We start from the raw sequence: 17,904 nt of genomic DNA on the forward strand, positions 1-17,904 counted from the left end.
GCACAGCCAGAAATAGAGCCCAGATCTCCTGAGTCCCAATCAATATGGATCCTTCATTTTTTATTATATATAAACAGCAATAGATCTTTCCACTTTGAAAAGTAGTTCCTAAAAAAATAACGAGACATCAGAGAAAAGGGCAGAAATGCCTTATCTCGCTGTTATGCATATATTTGTTAAAAAAACAAAAATAAAAGGTTAGAACAAATTATGATTCCCTGCATTATACAAGGCCCACCGCCTTGCAGTTCAAAAGCCCAGATGGCCTTACAGAATGCTTGTTGCCCAGCGGCCAATATTAGCTTTCTTTAAAATAAAATAAAATAAAAAAAGAATATTGACCTGTTCCTAATTTAACTTTTACATTAGGAAAAAGGTTTAAGATGTCTGAAAGGGCCACAAACTGCAACTTGACACCTTGGTGCAGAATAAGGGAGCAGGCATTTTAAAACTGACATTTCCCTCCTCCCCCTTCAGTCACTCACTGCCAAATCCTCAACTACCTCTCTTCACCCCATTCCCGCAGGGTGCCATCTTGTTATGTTTTATAAATGGCAGTTTAAAGAATTAAGAATAATTTTGTTGATGCTGTCCATGCCCTCTACTATACTCTTTCCAATGAAACTGTCAAAGGTGATTTGTGTGATTCCATTCCGCCCTCAGAAGTCCCCCACATTGATAATGAATTGCAAGTCTTTTCCTGACAAATTTTCGAATTCCCGAGACAGCTGAGCTGCAGGTAAGCTCAGGAGGCAAAGCAGCTGTCAATGGGGAAAAGAAGAGAAGAGAAGGAAACTTGTTTCCAGGTTTAACTGCCCGTGCAGCTCAAAATCTGTAGGGATATTTTTTAAGTAACACTTAACGAGAGCAAGGAAGAAGGGATATTTAAAAAAAAGTGCCTTCACCCATTTAAAACACAATAGTCACAGGGTTATGTATTTTCTGTTTGTGTTATGAAGTTCAAACTAGGTAGCACCGAGAGTTTGTGCACAACTGTGACGTTAAGAATCATAGCTCCAACTCTTTGAGGGTCTGAATGCTTTCAAATCCTATTGAAATGAATGGGAATTAAAAGCGCTCAGGACCTCAAAGATTTGGGCCCTGTGAGTTATGAGCAGCAACAAAGGAGCAAGTATTTTGTACAGTGCAGCACCCAAAGATTGAAAATCTGAGAGGAAGGAAAATAAATTCATCCCAAAAAAGAAAAAGGCAAAGATACAAACATTCAGTAATAAATTAACCAGGCCAAATATAAGAAAAAACATTGATTTAGTGCAATATAAATAGAGCCCTACCAAATTCACTGTCCATTTTGGTCAATTTCAGAGTCATAGGATTTTAAAAATCGTAAATTTCATGATTTCAGATATTTACATCTGAAATTTCATGGTGTTGTAATTGTAGGGGACCTGGCCAAAAAGGAGTTGTGGGGGCATGTCAGTACTGCTACCCTTACTTCTGCGCTGCTGCTTGCAGCTGTGCTGCCTTCAGAGTTGAGTGGCCGGAGAACGGCGGTGACTGCTATCCGGGAGCCCAGCTCTGAAGGCAGAGCCGCCACAAGCAGCAGCACACAAGTAAGGGTGGCATGGTATGAATTACCACCCTTACTTCCTTGCTGCTGCTGGCAGGGTGCTGCCTTCAGAGCTGGACACCCGGCCACAGTCGCCGCTCTCTGGCCGCTCAGGTGTGAAGGCAGCACAGAAGTAAGGGTGGCAATACCACGACCCCCCTTAAAATAACCTTCTGACCCCCCCCTGCAACTCACTTTTGGGTCAGGACCCCTAATTTGAGAAACACTGGACTCCCCCGTGAAATCTGAATAGTATAGCGTAAAAGCACACAAAAGACCAGATTTCATGGTCCATGATGTGTTTTTCATGGCCATGAATTTGGTAGGGCCCTAAGTATAAAGTAACTGCTGGACACTTGTACACAATGTAATGGGCTTTCACTAGGAGGCAAGACTGAAACTAAACAGAAAAACTGGTTACCTTGGGAAGTTGTAAAACATAACCTGGGACAAATTTTCTTAGTTACACTAGTGCAATCCCATTCAGCAGCGCTGCACCAGTGTAATCGAGTGGAGAATTTGGGCTTTAGATATTAGTTCTATACAAATTAATCAATCATTCTCCAAACACAAATAATGCTTTATGAAAGAAATTCTTTATGTCCCATGTTCCTCTAAGAATACAAATTTAATGCATCCATCTACAAGTTTCTTGGTTCTTTTAGGTCTGCATTCTGAGTGTCACGAGTTAGTAATAGTGCAGAAAGGGTTAGTGCATAGGTATACAGCACCTGGTGTATTTATGAGAGTGACAGTTTTCTTATATGGTTTCTTACATCCATTACCTTCCTTGAGAACTCAGCAAGTCCCAAGCATGGTGAAAAGGTTGTAAAAAACCCTTCCAGGGCAGCAAGAAGCCTATAGCTGATTCAGTAAAATGCAAAGCCTGAGGAGTTTTGGTAATAATTTTCCTCATTTTTTCCTGCCTCGGAGCGGGACAAGGGCATTTTTATTATTAGGTCCCTTTATCATAATTTTACAAGATTTGCACTGTTGCCTGTAAAGCACTACGGAGGCTCAGAACATTTTCTCACCTCACAGTGTTATTCCCTATCTCCCAAACTCCGGCACAAAGGAAATGTCAGACCAACACTAGTCCATTCTAGTGTAGAGGCTTTGACAGTGGTCAGTAGCAAATGCTTAAGAGGAGGATATAAAATCAACGTAATGGACTACTGTAACATGCTTATGGGAGGTAGAGGGTAGGGGGAGATAGACGCTATCTTCCCAACCCCTAGCAGTTAGGGTACGTCTTCATCGCAGAGTTAACTCAGTTTCCGACTCAGATGTTGCCCTTAATCTCCCTTCCACCACAACAAACAAACCTCTTTGAATTTGGAGAAGTTTTCTGTTTGGGCTAGCTGGCTCGTCTTGGACGGTAGGCTAAACAGTGAGTCAGGGTTTCAGTCATGTTGGTAACCCACTCACTTTGCAGTGAGGATGCAAGCTAAATCTCTCAAATGTAGATAGTCCTCCAATGTCTTCCCACAATTCCCTTGTGTGTTCAGGACAGACAAGATCTCCTACAATTCACTGGAAAAGAATTGTAGAGCACCTCAGTTTACACCAACACAGAGAACCATGGGAATGCCACCAGAAATCCTAGTGAAACACAGGGGAGTGCAGCACCAGTGAGGACACTAACTTGAGAATGGCTTTGCAGTGGCGCTGCTCACACCTAGGCAAAGCTAAGCTGACCCAGACCCAGGTGCTGACCACCCAAGTTAATTCTGCAGTGAAGACGTACTTGAAGCAATTGGCTTCTGTCCTGAATCGTGAAGGTGAATATCCCATGTTGAAATAATTGTGGATATTTCAACCATATAAAAATGTTTAATCCTTTTAAAACTTTACTGAATTGTTGAGCTCAGTGAAATATGGTGGCAACGAGTTCCACAGATTAAGTTCTACATTAAAAATATTTCCTTTTATCAGTTTAAAAACTGTGCCTTTTTTTGGGATACCCAAGTGACCCACTCCACACCATTCATTCATTCTTCTGTATACCTTCATCATATCACCTTTTATTCATCTTTTCTCTGGATACTCCTAACCCTGTCACTCTCTCCTCCTATGGAAATCTTTCCAAACTAGGAAAGACAGCAAGATGAAGGGGGAAAACACTAAGATCAAGTAATGCCTGCACAAGAGCTGTATGAAATTTGGACACAGATCTGGTTATTTACTAAAATATGAATGTTTTCTGTACAAGTTAAAGGTGAAATTTAATTGGTTTAAATGCTAATCAGAACTCACCCCTAAAACCCCAAATCTTTCACAAAAGTTCCAACCACAGAGAAAGTCGATTTCATAGTTGTGATTAAGGATTACGATGGCATTCTCTTTCCCGTACTTGTGGTAACTCTCTGGGTCAGTGTAGAGGGTGCAATCAGTGCCTGACCACCATTCCAGCAACATCACCATCTCTGGAACAAAACAACAAACAAATGAATATATAAAATACATGTGCGCCCACAAATCACTTACGCGCTGAAAGCATCACTTGCCTCTTACAGGAGATAGCAAAGGAAATCACTGCAGCTCATCTAGGCTGAATCTGCAATCGTCAGTCACACACTCATACAGTTGGGCAGAGAGTGGGGGTGCAGGGCTAGATGGAAGATAAATCGAACAAAACTTTCTACAGTGCTGCAGTTTAAAAAAAAAAAAAAAAAGCTTTTGGAAGGAAGGCAGGCATCTGCTTCCATTTTGTGGGAGATCTTGCCAGCACTCTAGGAACTCCTAAGGCTGAGGTCAACCAACAACCTATAGCTAGGCTTGTAAGGATGAGATTTTTATCGGTAAATGCCAGTAAAGGTCAATTTCACTGTACACACACAACCCAATGAAAAAAAATATTTCCATCAATAATAAAACGAAATTTACAGATAGGCAAGGAAAAATGCTGCTGGAGAACTTAAGAGTTTGATTTAAGGATATTTACTTCGTATATTTTGACGTGACTTGACAATTTGCATTTTAATGGTTATAAAGCGTAGACAGTTGAATCAAATGTCTGAACCTGCCATCACCTGACCCTCCCCTCCATTTCCCCACAATTGTAAAAGTTTAAATGGATAAAAATAGAAAATACACATACAAATAGATATCCACATTATCCATCAAAATTGTAAATCAAATTTGGCCAAGTCTACCTATAGCACATAGGGCCTGATCCTAGCAGCCTTCTGGGGGCGCTCAGAATCTTGCTAGATCAGGCTCAAATTCTAGGGCTCTTAATTTCATCTGCAATATGAAAAAATATAACTGCATATTCAATTATTTTGTACTAGGGTGTTCATAAGGTACCATCCATTATTACCACTCATGATAGCCACCTCCTGACCCTCTGCCTCTTCAGATACATAGAAGAGAAGGATGAATACCCACTCCTCAGATCATACCCCTATAAATACACAACAAAAGCTTGTTTGTTAACAGGTGACTTCTGTGCACACACCAAGAGGTCTATTCTCCTGTTCAGGCAGACAAATCAAGAGCGCTGGGCAGAGAGGCAGACAGGTGGGATCAGAGCCACAATGTTTTCCCTTTGGGTTGGGCCAGGCCGCAAGTGCCCATAGCAAAAAGACTGATGTGAGTGAAATGAGCAGTGACGATTGTCACTTCAAGCACTCGTCCAAACCAGGTGGCAGTAGCGTTGACCCCATTCTCTGCTGAGCCAGAGCACCCTCTCTGAATATGGCCCTTCCTACTGCTGACAGACAGGAGGCAATCCTTCCAGCAGTGCTAATACAGCACCGGGAGAGGCCAGTCAGCTACCATGTTAGCAGCTGCACGTCAAGTATTTTACACACTGGAACAGCTGTCAGTTGGGAAGGCTCATTCTATGGCAGGGTGCCCATTTCACAGAACCACTCTGTTGCCAGCTTTGTCGAAGGTTGCACACTCTGCTACTCAAACAGCAGCTTTCTCAGAAGACCCCGCTCCATGTAATTGGATCAGAATTAGGGACCCTATCCACCTTCTGCTGTAGTAAATGGAAAGGCTCCCTCTGGAGTCGATGGGAGTTGGATGAGGCCCTCGATGGACAAGTCAATAGCGCGGGATGGTGGAAATGAAGGGAAATGATGGGGAAGTGAAATTTAAATGGACACTGTCCGTTTATAAATCATTTATTTGCAAAAAAAGCATTTCCTACTTCACTACCATATGTTATTAAAACAAAAAAAGTAATGGTTTAATTGGCTCTTCCCCACTTACACTCTTTGGTTTACTTTCTGAACTTCTGTCAGCCTGGATAATGAAAATAGAGGAGTCAATTTCACTTTGGTTTACAGTTAGTTACTGTGGTGCCCATGGAGAAGCCCAACCCTATAATGTTTGGGTTGCAAACTCTGTGGAAACGTTTAAGTGCAAACAAAAATTGGTTTCTTTCTCAAGAACCAGGGGGTAGCCGTGTTAGTCTGTATCTACAAAAACAACAAGGAGTCTGGTGGCACCTTAAAGACTAACAGATTTATTTGGGCATAAGCTTTCGTGGGTAAAAACCTCACTTCTTCAGATGCAACACTCAAGAACAACACTTCTGTTAGGAGCAGGTTTTGAAACCACATTGAACCAGTTTAAGTGTGATTTAAACTGAAATACCTTCATCTTAAGGATTTGCACTGGTACAAATTAAGTGATTTTATATCAATTTAGTGACACTAGTGCAAGTTTTCTACTATAGGCCTACGGTAAAATTTTCAAACACCCCTAAATCCCGTTTTCAAAAGTGCCTAAGTTCCACTGACTTCCAATGAGACAGACTCATTAGTGCCCAAGTTACTTTTGATAATGGGTTTTTAGGTACTTTTGAAAATTTTACTCCTGGCCTCAGAGTGCATAGGTAAAGATGTGGTTAGAGAAAGAGGGGCATATTCAGAGGCATGGGAAATGTCAATTCAACCTCATTACACTAACTTAAATTCAGGGCTTGTCTATATGATGCCAAAGTACACTGGAGGGGAGAGATTTTTAAACCACATAAATATGCTGTGCTCTATCTGCCCTGCATAGATCCTGCTGGCATACTATAAAAGGTACCTAGTTCATATCAACACAAACTACAACATCAACACAATGAGTGAGTTGCGCTAATTATCATATCATATACACACACATCTGCTTGGAATTCGGCCCAGAGATAGACGCCGGCACTGCTTTCATACACTTGCAAGCAACCAAAGGGAAAACTAGAGTTTGGCTGTAAATAAAAGGGACAACTATTTGCTTCTAGGTTGCTTCCATCTATTGGTCCAATGTTGCTTGCATTGAAGTCATTGCAGTGTTGCCTACTATCACAATTGTATCATGAGTCTCAATATCTGGTGTTTTGTTTTAAGCTCAAGCTCCTGGATTCACGAGCTTGCATGAGAATCTTGACATTCATTTATAAGAGTTTCTAGCTCTCCTGGTTGTGGAAAAAAGCTTGAAAATGTGACCAGAGTGCAGCCTAAAGTCTCAGAAACTAGAAGGCAAATAAAAACCTCAACATTTATCTATTTTTATAGCTTCATTTTTGAGTGCTTGGGATTGGCAATACAAAGACAAAACTCTTGTGGACTTCAGTGAGCTAAATCAGGTACTGTGCTGGTGTTATTCCTCAGGAACAGATGCTAGAGCGAAGAACAGTGTGGAGTGGTTGTCAGGGAAACAAAGGAGAAAATTTGGATCAATTAAAAAAAAAAAAAAAATCAAAACCGCACTTGTATACAATAAGAACACAAGAATGACTATACTGGGTCAGACCAATGATCCATCTAGCCCAGTATCCTGTCTTCTGACAGAGGCCAATGCCAGGTGCTTCAGAGGGAGTGAACAGAACAGGGAACTTCATCAAGTGATCCATCCCCGTCGTCCAGGCCCAGCTTCTGGCAAAGATTGGAACCAGGCCAACCTTTGAAACACTTTTGAAATCTTTTCAGTTTAGTTTTCTAAACCAAGGCAACCGGGAACCGCCAAGAACAAATATATTCCTTTTTCAGTAATCGTTTGGTAATTAATTGCCGGAAGCTTTGGCATGACATCGTTCTGGGGGGAGGAAGGCCACATTGCATGTGCTAATGTTAGTCTGAGTTTAATAGCATCCTCCATCCAGACAGCAGTAACTTAACATGGTAAGACTAGTTAGCGTCTTATACAGTTTACTAGAGACCCAACGCCCAGTGTTTCCTGCTTACTCATAACCACAGCAAATAACTATTTCTGTCAAAAAAAGAACAAGGAAATGGCCTGCTAACTTTTGTTGCAATGGTTAGAGATGGAGGTTATCATTGTAGGGTGGGTCTGAGCCATCTTAATGGAATAATGCTTCTAAATGTCACTGTTTCGGAAAGCATCAGTTTCCAACAAGGACCAAAGTATTTTATCTTAGAGAGAATGCTATGAAGATACACAAAGGAGTAAAATAAATGCAGTTAAACCTCCAGAAATGAACTGCTAAGAAATTCCCTGTACGAAAGTCCATTATAATTCAAAATCCTACATCTCCTGTAGTTTACATTTTTGCTTAAATTTAAAAAACAAACAAACAAAAAAAACACATTTAAAAAGTACTGAAACTAAAGCCTGAATAATTTGATCTCTCCAAGATTATGTAGCAGGGGCAGAACAACAAGGATCACAGAGAAGAAGGAAATTTGTTTTTGTTTTTTTGCTTTTGCTCAGCTTTATATCCAACAGAGGAAGGGGGGGAAAAACACTTAATTCATTCCTTTATCCTCTATTGCCACCAAATTCATTGCTTAAAATTCATCATTTAAGAAGTTCAAGGGAATAGAGAATTGTGTATGATGTTCTCCAAACAAGCTACACTTTATCTACATAAGAACCTTTTAATAAAAGGTCATCCTGTTTTATTCCAAATGTCACTTTAAAAAAAAAAAAAAAAAGAATCTGAATGGAGCTAATAAATAATACATCACGACGTTCACTATACAGGTACTTCACATGCATGTAGCATTTTAATTACATGTTTTCAACCTCAAATACATTCCAGAGCAGAAAGACTCCATCTGTGCTACCTGGGTATGATCCTGTATGATTTTTGCTTGAGAAAATACTGCAGGATTAAACCTTTTGCCTCCTGCTTGCCTAGTTATTTATCATCAATGTGCTTGTTCTGCTGCTGCAGAAAACAAGTCCCAGAGTAACACTGTTTTTTTTTCATTTAATAAAAAAGCATAAACAAAAAAAAAAAATACACAGCAGTATCTGAAGTTCTTAACATTCCCCCTATTCTTCCCACTCTTTTTTTTTTTTTTTTTTTTAATTCCTCTAGACCTTTTTCTCTTTGTGGTTGTCAAGTGACACTCCCTAGCGCCACTTTGCAATAAACTAGCATCATGCTACTAGCTTACTCCCACAGACTGCCATAGTCATTTATTATTTGGCAACTTGCTGTTGCAGCTCAACAGCTGAAGGTCATTCACACACACACACACACACACACACACACACACAGAGCCCACCTCCTCTGTACTGCTGCTGACCAGTGCAAATTAGCTATAACCCTCCCCTTCAATTAAGCCTTCTTTTTGCAAGTCAGCCATGCTGTAAACCAGACATCAACTTGAGAAAAACATGCCCTCTCAAGTGCGCAACTAGGGCCAATTGAAAATTTTCTGACTACGTTGTTTTACAAGGTTTTTCAACAAAAAGTTTCTGCTTTCCACAGAAAATTTACACTTCTTAATAAAAAGAATCAAATGCCCGAAATCGAAAATATTTCAGCTGAGATATGCTGACACAATGCCACACAGGAGTTGGAGTTTTGTTGCTTCATGTCCCCATTCTGCTCTATAGGCTGGAGTCCCCATCCTGACTACATGTCCCATGATGCACCACCTCCCCTCCCCAAAAGGCAAGAGCTGGATATGTCATGGGAAATGTAGTCTGACAAGGGGGCCAGGTCTATAGAAGAGAATGGGTGTATGAAGCACCCAAACTACAACTCCCATGAGGTTTCTGGCAGCATTTCAGAATAGAAATATGCCAAATTTTGATTTCTTTAAACCAAAAAGTTGGGTATTTCAGTAGAAAATTTCATCTCCTGAACAATTCTGTTCCCAAGTTATCAAAGGGGAAAGAGCAAAGGAGCAGTGCTTCTAAACAAGTCTGTGGGACAAATTCTGCTTGGTCGTATGTGGCCATAAGTGGGGAAAGGCGAGGGGAAAAGGGAAGGTCCCTTCCCCTCCTCAGGATATGGCCCATGTAAGGTCCAGACGGAACTGCAGCATTTAGTCTCAGGGCCTGCTCTGTCCCTGCTTCCCATCACCTGTACAAAGTGCTAACATTCAGATTTAGGGAGTGCTTTACACAGATGTAAATGTAGTATTGCCAACCTCAAGAGATCAAAAATCATGTATGTTTTTTTAAATACTATATTGTGCTTTTGGGGGCTTGTTTTGATTTTTTGTAGCCCCCTGCTGATCCCTAGAATGTGAGAGAGAATTAATGCTGCCCACTCTTTCAAATGTCTTGGGTAGGGTGATTTTGGCCCTGTTGAAGAGCTCTCAGCCACACACCTGCCAGTCTCCTTCCCAGCAATCAGTTCAGCCCCTCCAGCCTCAGCTCTGTTTCCTCTGGGGTTTTTCACCCCTTTCCTCTTTCCAGGCAGGAGGTGGGGGAATTCCAGGGGGTCTTCAGCCCTCCAATGCCCATCCCCAGATGGGATGATGCAGGGAGGAGCAGAGGAGCTGTCCTGCCCCCTTTCCTCACAGGAGAGGAGGGATCAGAGCCACACTGAGCTCTTAAGCTCCTTCCTTTGAGAATGGCTTTGGGTCTGTAAACAAAGGGGGAAAGAGAGCTCTACCTACAGCAGCTCTGATTGATTATACTTCCCCAGGAGGAGAGAACAAGTGAGGCAAGCAGCCAGAGCCTTGCCTGGGACTACTTTTTTTAATCCCACTCCCATCCCGCCCCACAATACCCACCCCCACATTGTTGCTTGCATTTTTATTCCACTCCCATTTGCAAAAACCTTAGATCTTGCAAATCCCACAAGACAAAGATTCCCCCATGCTACTTTAACAAAACAAACACACCATGGTCAGTTAATATTTTTTATATATTTTATATAAATATAAAAATGGAACTGAGACAATTTTTACCACTAAACAATAAAAACCAAATCTTGCTTACACCATGTAAGACAGTACTTTAACACCTGTTATATCAAATCTCTGTATCCCTCGCTTAAATTTAAATATTAAAACATTTATTTAAAATAAAAAGATTGCGTCTTCCCACAAATTACCACAGTTTTTTTTTTTTTGCACACCCAATCCTGCCCACTACAAAGTACATTTTATCTCCTTCCACTATTATGGCAGCAGGTCCTGTATAAGGTGGACTCAGTGGGCATCCATCTGCCTTGTATAGTTTGCTTGCATAGATGCGCTTCACAGCCGAGGAGGGAGGCATCGGTGGTAAGTACCATGGTAGGTGGAGGTTGGAGAAAAGGGACCCCAGCACAGATATTGTCAGGGCATGTCCACTATAGTAGTGAATCCTTGACCTGGGTTGGCATGGACTGAAGTTTTTGCATGCTGTGCTTGTGAGGAAGATATACTGTATGAAGCCAGCCCTGAAGACACTGCATGTGCAGCCTCGCATGTTTGACCACAAACGTAGCTGCAGCCATATGTCCCAGAAGTTGGAGGCATGTATGTGCTGGGATTTGGGGGCATGCTCGGGCAGTTGAATAATTGTGTTATCGCTGTGAACCTGTGAGGTGATAAAAACGCTCTTGCCCACTTGGCATCGAGTAGTGCACCAATTAATTAAGCTGTTTGCACTGGGGTTAGTGTGGACTTTTCAAAATTGATAAGGAGGCTCAGTTTTGTAAAGTTTTGTCATCTAGATATGGGGAAATGGTGATGCCTTGTTTGCGGAGGAAGGCTGTGACCACCGAGTGTACTTTGGAAAAAACTGGTGCAGCTGTGGATAGTCCAAAGGACAGTACCATCCTGTATTGGTAGTGACTGTGGTAGTGACGAATCATAGGAAATGTCTGATCAGGGCGTACTGCAATATGAAAGTATGCATCCTGTAGGTTGAGGCCTGAGAACCAATCCTCCTGTTCCAGTGCTGGGATGGTGGTGGATAGGGTGACCATCTTGAAATGTAATCTGACAAATTTGTTGAGATTGTGAAGGTCTAGGATGGGGAGCCAACTGCCAGACCTCTTTTGTACCAGGAAGTAGTGAGAGTAGAAACTGCGTCCTCTGTGTTGTGAAGGGACTGGTTCTATGGCTCCTAGTTGAAGAGGTCTTACCTCCCCCCTCCAGAATGGGCTCGTGAGCGGGGTCCCGGAAGAGGGACGGAGGGGTGGGGGTTGGTATAGCGAGAAAGGGGATGGAGTAACCTTCCTTTACTATTTCCAGGACCCATCTCTCTGAAATAATGAGCATCCAAGATAGTAAAAATGGAGCTAGGTGGTTGCCAAACTGTGGTGGGGAGATGGCGTTACAGATGGTAAGGGCAACCGGAGCAGGCAGGAGGTTCTCTGGACCCCAACCACACTTTCAAATTTGCTGCTAATTAGAGGGTGTCTGGGACAGTGTCCCTCATGCAGGTGATTGACAACCAACGGTGTCATCACTGACCTCCCAACAGGCGCAGACAAACTGCCGCTTTGGGTAGTATGGCTGAGGGCAAGATCGTGAAGATCCCTGATCTTCGTTTTGGCTGTGGTGTGTTTATACCGATGGATTTTAGAGTGGCTCGCGAGTCTTTCAGTGAGTGTAAGGTGTTGTCCGTGCGCTCAGATTTTAAAAAAAAAAAAAAAAAAAAAAAAAAAAAAAAAAAATGTTTTTGTCCCTCGAACGGGAGATCCTCAACCGTATTTTGCACCTCCTTAGGGAATCCTGAAAGGTGCAACCATGATGCACGTTGCATTACTACTGCAGTAGTAAAGCTTGTCAGCTGAGTCCAGGGAGGCCTGCAGGGCCGTGCAGGCTATTAAGTGACCGTCCGAAATGAGGGGCAGGAATTGTTCTCTTTTTTCCTGTGGCAGATCCTGGCAAAGTTCCTCCAGCTTAGAATTTTTAATCATATTTGGCCTCAAGGGCCTCACAGGAAATTCAAAATTGGAGAGTAGCAGATGAGTAGGATTTTCTGCTCAGGAGATCTAAACATTTCCAGTCTCGGTCAGGATGACCGGATTGGCATTGACAACCCTTCTCTTGCACCGCATTCACCATGAGGGAATTTGGGGCAGGATGTGAAAATAAAAACTCCACATTTTTTGCAGTTAGATAATATTTCCTATCTGCCCGTTTGCATGTAAGGGGGAAGAAGGGGGGGTGGGGGTGGAAGATAAAGGCTGGAGTCTGCCAAAGAAGGTTTGCAGGTTCAAGTAGTGCACTGTTAATAGGTAGGGCATTTTTTGTTGTTGAGGAGGTATGGAGAATGTCAATCATAGATTCATAGATTCTAGGACTGGAAGGGACCTCGAGAGGTCATCGAGTCCAGTCCCCTGCCCGCATGGCAGGACCAAATACTGTCTAGACCATCCCTGATAGACATTTATCTAACCTACTCTTAAATATCTCCAGAGATGGAGATTCCACAACCTCCCTAGGCAATTTATTCCAGTGTTTAACCACCCTGACAGTTAGGAACTTTTTCCTAATGTCCAACCTAGACCTCCCTTGCTGCAGTTTAAGCCCATTGCTTCTTGTTCTATCCTCAGAGGCTAAGGTGAACAAGTTTTCTCCCTCCTCCTCATCAGTTCATGTTGTTGAGGAGGTCAAGGAACAAGTGGGATGTTTAAGGAGTCAGCCACTCTAAGAAACAAAGTGATAAAAATCATCAGCCACTGTGGGAGGTGGCGGCAGGATTGCTTCATCAGGTGAAGATGAAGGAAATGGGAGGACTTGGAGGTACCTCCTCATCCTGCTCTCCTTCCAGTTCTTCCTCCAGTGGTGGCTGTTGTTCTGGAGGTTGAGAGATTGTTGAGGAGGGGATTGATGGAAACCGGCGTGTTTGAAGTGGTGGGGGATTACCAAATGGTGCCCTATACATGGCCCAGGGCCCCAGTGTGGCCAATTGGGGGGTGGGGGGAGGGAATATAAGGTTGCATCCATGGGGGGCCCCTAAAAAAGCTGGGTGCCCTTAACTGCAGCAGGGTAAGGCTGGTAAGTTGATGTCAATTGCCCTGATGTTGATGGGGCAAGAGAGAGTGTCTTGATAATCACCCTTGTCCTTCTCAACATCACTAAGGAAAGGAGGTGCTGTCACTGTGGGAGAGCACGAAGTGGGTGAGACTTTGGGACACCTCCTCTCTGAAGAGTGGAGAATCCGGAGTGTCAGATACAGTGAGGTCTGAGAGCTGTGGGAATTCCTGTGGCTGATCTCTTCTCAGTGCCTGTGTTGAGCAGAGTGCCAAGGTGTGAGATGGGAAAGAGTCAGCAGATGGCGCCAGAGAGCTTTTCAGAGCCGTGCCTTTCTAGCAGGGTTGCAAACTCCTACTAGAGTCTCTCAGAGCTGAGAGCTTTGGTGCTGTGCGCAGCGTCGAAGCCAAAGGCTTCACTGGAGCCGGCTGTTTTGCTGGTGCCAACTGTGTCCTTGGTGCCAGAAATGGACCTAGAGCCACCGAGGAGATAAAGGACTCGCTTCAGTCACTCACAACAGGAGGTGGCGTGATAGCTGCTGTTTTGCCCTGGCACAGTCCTTAGACTTACTCAGGGGCTGAGGTAGTCAGTCTAGGACAGTCGTTCTCAACTTGTGGCCCATGGACCACTTGCAGCCCAATCAGCACAGAGCTGTGGCCCATGAGACATCCCCAGGGCCATACACTTAGTACTGGATGCAGCCCACAATGGTAAATAGGTTGAGAACCACTGGTCAAGGAGCAGCCTTGTGCCTCTTGTCAGAAGCCGTTAGCACCACGGCTGTAGCTGGAGACGCCATTCCTGTGGTTTGTGCCTCAGGAGCTGAGGGAGGGACCGCTCTCTTCTTAGTGTCAGCCCGGTCAGAGGATGATCTTCCCTTACTCGGGCGAGGGGAGTGAGGGTCGGCAGATGACCTTGTTGAGCATGAGGGTCTCTCTGGTGAGGAGTAAGAGCTGGGGTCTGACACTGGTCCCAGGGACTTTCCATAAAGAATAGTTTGAGTTTAAGGTCCCAGTCTTTCCTTGCACTTGGCTTTAAGCCCAGACAGCAGGAACACTTCTGGGAAACGTGTCCCTCTCCCAGTCAGTGGATACACCGTGTGTGGATGTCCGTTATAGAGAATGCAGCCCGCACAACACACACTTCTTAAACCTGGAGGAGCCAGGCATAAGGATGAGGGAATAGCTTCCCTGACGGGAATTAGGGAAAACAAACAAAAAACCCTAATTTAAAAAAAGGATGAAGGAGAAGAAAAGAAAATGAAGGAGCTAACTAACTATGAGAAGGAAAAACAGGTAAGAGTTTATCTAAATAACAAAGTGGGCTCTGCTAACTGTTCCATTCCAGATTGCAGGTGGTAGAGAAGGAACTAAGGGCGGGCGGACTGCTCAGCGCTATTTATACTACCCGCGCAGAGCAGGGGAGGGGAGGTGTGCATGTGCGGTCCGACGGGCACTGCTTTGAAAATCTCCGACTCCAGACACTGCCGCACCCACAGTGGAGCGCCCATGGGGACATCACTCAAAGAAGAACAGTATTTGATGGCGCCGCTCAGGAAGTTTCGCTGGTTGATCTTCACACATCCAGCTACATAAATGAGCCAGTACTACTTTCTACTCATTTATATTATACACAAAGGCAAGCCTCACTGGAACTTGGCAAAGAACAATCCAACCCACAGCACTCTCTCCTGGGGCTCCTCCTAAGATGGCAAAGCTCTGCATCACTCTCAACCCAGAGCTGTGTGTAAAAACTTATAGCCCAAGACATGCAGAAGTTAAGGTTCCAACAGCAACGTTAACTTGGCCACCTAGTACATATGTGGTAGTTCCAGTTCGTGTTTTTCTGGTCACTGTGTAGCATAATCTATTATTAAGTCCTAAAACAGAAGCTCTCACTTTTTCCATAGTGTGGACCTATCTTAATGGAGAGATGACCGTGTTGCAGACCCCAAGTATTCAAAAATCATAAATCAGGCCCTAAAAAGCCATGAGATTGGCATAAAATTTGGGTTTTTTTTTTATGTATTTGCCATCTGGTTTTGGAGGTTTTAGGATTCATGTTTTCAAGCATTTTTCTGCAACTATGAGGGCTGGTCCACACTACCCGCCTGATTCGGCGGGTAGAGATCGATCTTCTGGGATCGATTTATCGCGTCTCATCTGGGCGCGATAGATCGATCCCAGAAGCGCTCCCCCATCGACTGCGGAACTCCTGCTCGCCGAGAGGAGAAAGCGCTGTCGACGGGGGAGCCTGCCTGCGCCGCGTGGACCCGAAGTAAGTAAATTTAGTTCGATCTAGGAAACGTCGACTTCAGCTACGCTATTCTCGTAGCTGAAGTTGCGTTTCCTAGATCGATCCCCCGCCCCAGTGTGGACCTGCCCTGAGTAAGGTTACGATTATGTCACAGAGGTCACGGAAGTTATGAAATCCGTGACTTCCAGAGACCGCTGACATTTTCTGCCCCAAGGCTGGACTGCTGTCAGCAGGCAGCCCTGCAGCTCTCAGCTGCTGCTGGCAGAGGCCCCCAGCATCTTCTAGCCACTGGGCAGCCCGGAGCTCCCTGGGGGTCCCCCAAAGCTCCCACTCACTGCAGGCAGCTGGGCTCCCCACAGCTGCCCAGCCACGGTGAGCAGCAGAGGGAGGGCAGGGGGACCTCACAGCAGCCCAGCCGCTGTGTTTTTTTCTTTACAACTAACATTTACATAGCTGAGCCAGCTGTTCAACTTGTGTAAATCAATGTGACACTATTGACTACAATGGAGCAATGCTGATTTACACCAGCTGAGGATCTGATTTGGAAAATGTTGCAAAACTAAAGCTTAATTACTGCTTTGATCCTCACACAAACCCCTTTTCTCCTTGGTTGTTGCTTAGTTACATGAGTAAAGAGTGGACCCTTTATCCTCTCTTGATGAACATTAGCAACGAGGAAGGCTATACGGGCAAAAGGAAATGCTCATCCCACAGAGGAAACTAAGACCTACACAAGGTGCTTCCAAATCACATTTAGACCTGCTAGACAGAGTGAACCCTACAAACATGGCAGCCATGGAACTTTGTGCTTTATTACAGTGATGTGTATTAACTCTCAAGCCAGCAGGACGGAAGGTGCAGTTAAGTACTTGATGACACATCACTGGGTTGCAGTGGCCAGAAACCACTGTTACCATGGGGAAACAATGGTACAGTGGAATCTCCAAGTTACAAACTGACCCGTCAACAACACACCTTATTTGGAACTGGAAGTATACAATCAAGAAGCAGAGACAAAAAAAGCAAATACTGTACAGTATTAGTACAGTGTAAACTTAAACTACTAAAAGAATAAAGTGCAAGTTTAAATAAAGATTTGACAAGGTAAGGAAATTGTTTCTGTGCTTGTTTCATTTAAATTGAGATGGTTAAAAAAGGCATAGTTTTTCTTCTGCATAGTAATGTTTCAAAGCTGTATTAAGTCAATATTCAGTCAAACTTTTGAAAGAACAATAAGGTGTTCAAAACTGAGGTTCTACTGTAACTGGAAAAGATGGATTCCTGCAACACTGGGATTATACAGAGGTTAACAGAGCTCAATGTTACTGTTCTTTTAATACAAGCTTTGAAATCATGAGTGGCCTTCAGCCAATTTCCTCCCCCTGCCATGTTGCTCCACTGACCAGTTAATGACTAAATGAAGAGAGTGTTGCTTTAATGCAACATTATGGCTATGTCTACACTACAGCCGGGATCGACGCTCTGAGATCCACCAGCAGTTGATTTAGCAGGTCCAGTGAAGACCCGCCAAATCGACAGTAGCTCTCATCTCCAGTCGACCCTGGTACTGTACCCCCGATGAGAAGAGTAAGATAATTGACGGGAGAGTTTCTCCCGTTAACCTCCCGTGGCGTAGACCCTGTGGAAAGTGACCTAAGCTACGTCAACTTGCGTAGCATAGGTCGACTTACCGCAGTAGTGTAGGACATAGCCTGAGACAGATTTTAAATACACAAAGGCAGGAAATTCAAAATTGCGATTCCATGGCAACCATAACTCAGGTCATGTGAATGTTTATCTCAATCACCACCTTAATCTGTGTTGCTTCTATATAATGGAGATTAAAGTTTTTGAGCATTTTATTCCATACTTACCTATTATAAAGCTTTGTGCACCTTCTCGGAAAGAGACCAGTACTAGATATTTTCAGAGAAGACATACGAGACTAGAGCAGAGGTG

The 17,904-nt window shown here is 43.7% G+C and overlaps 1 protein-coding gene across 1 annotated transcript in view; it reads right to left on the minus strand.

The window, feature by feature from the left end:
* AGPAT4 (1-acylglycerol-3-phosphate O-acyltransferase 4) overlaps window positions 1-17,904 on the minus strand; it is a 102,682-nt gene that overhangs the window by 52,387 nt on the left and 32,391 nt on the right. The window contains exon 2 of the mRNA XM_065401117.1: window positions 3,827-3,996. Coding sequence (XP_065257189.1) covers window positions 3,827-3,996 — 170 coding nt within the window. The remainder of the gene's footprint in view (window positions 1-3,826; window positions 3,997-17,904) is intronic.

The sequence above is a fragment of the Emys orbicularis genome, chromosome 3 (assembly GCF_028017835.1).
Source record: "Emys orbicularis isolate rEmyOrb1 chromosome 3, rEmyOrb1.hap1, whole genome shotgun sequence".
Taxonomy (NCBI): domain Eukaryota; kingdom Metazoa; phylum Chordata; order Testudines; family Emydidae; genus Emys; species Emys orbicularis.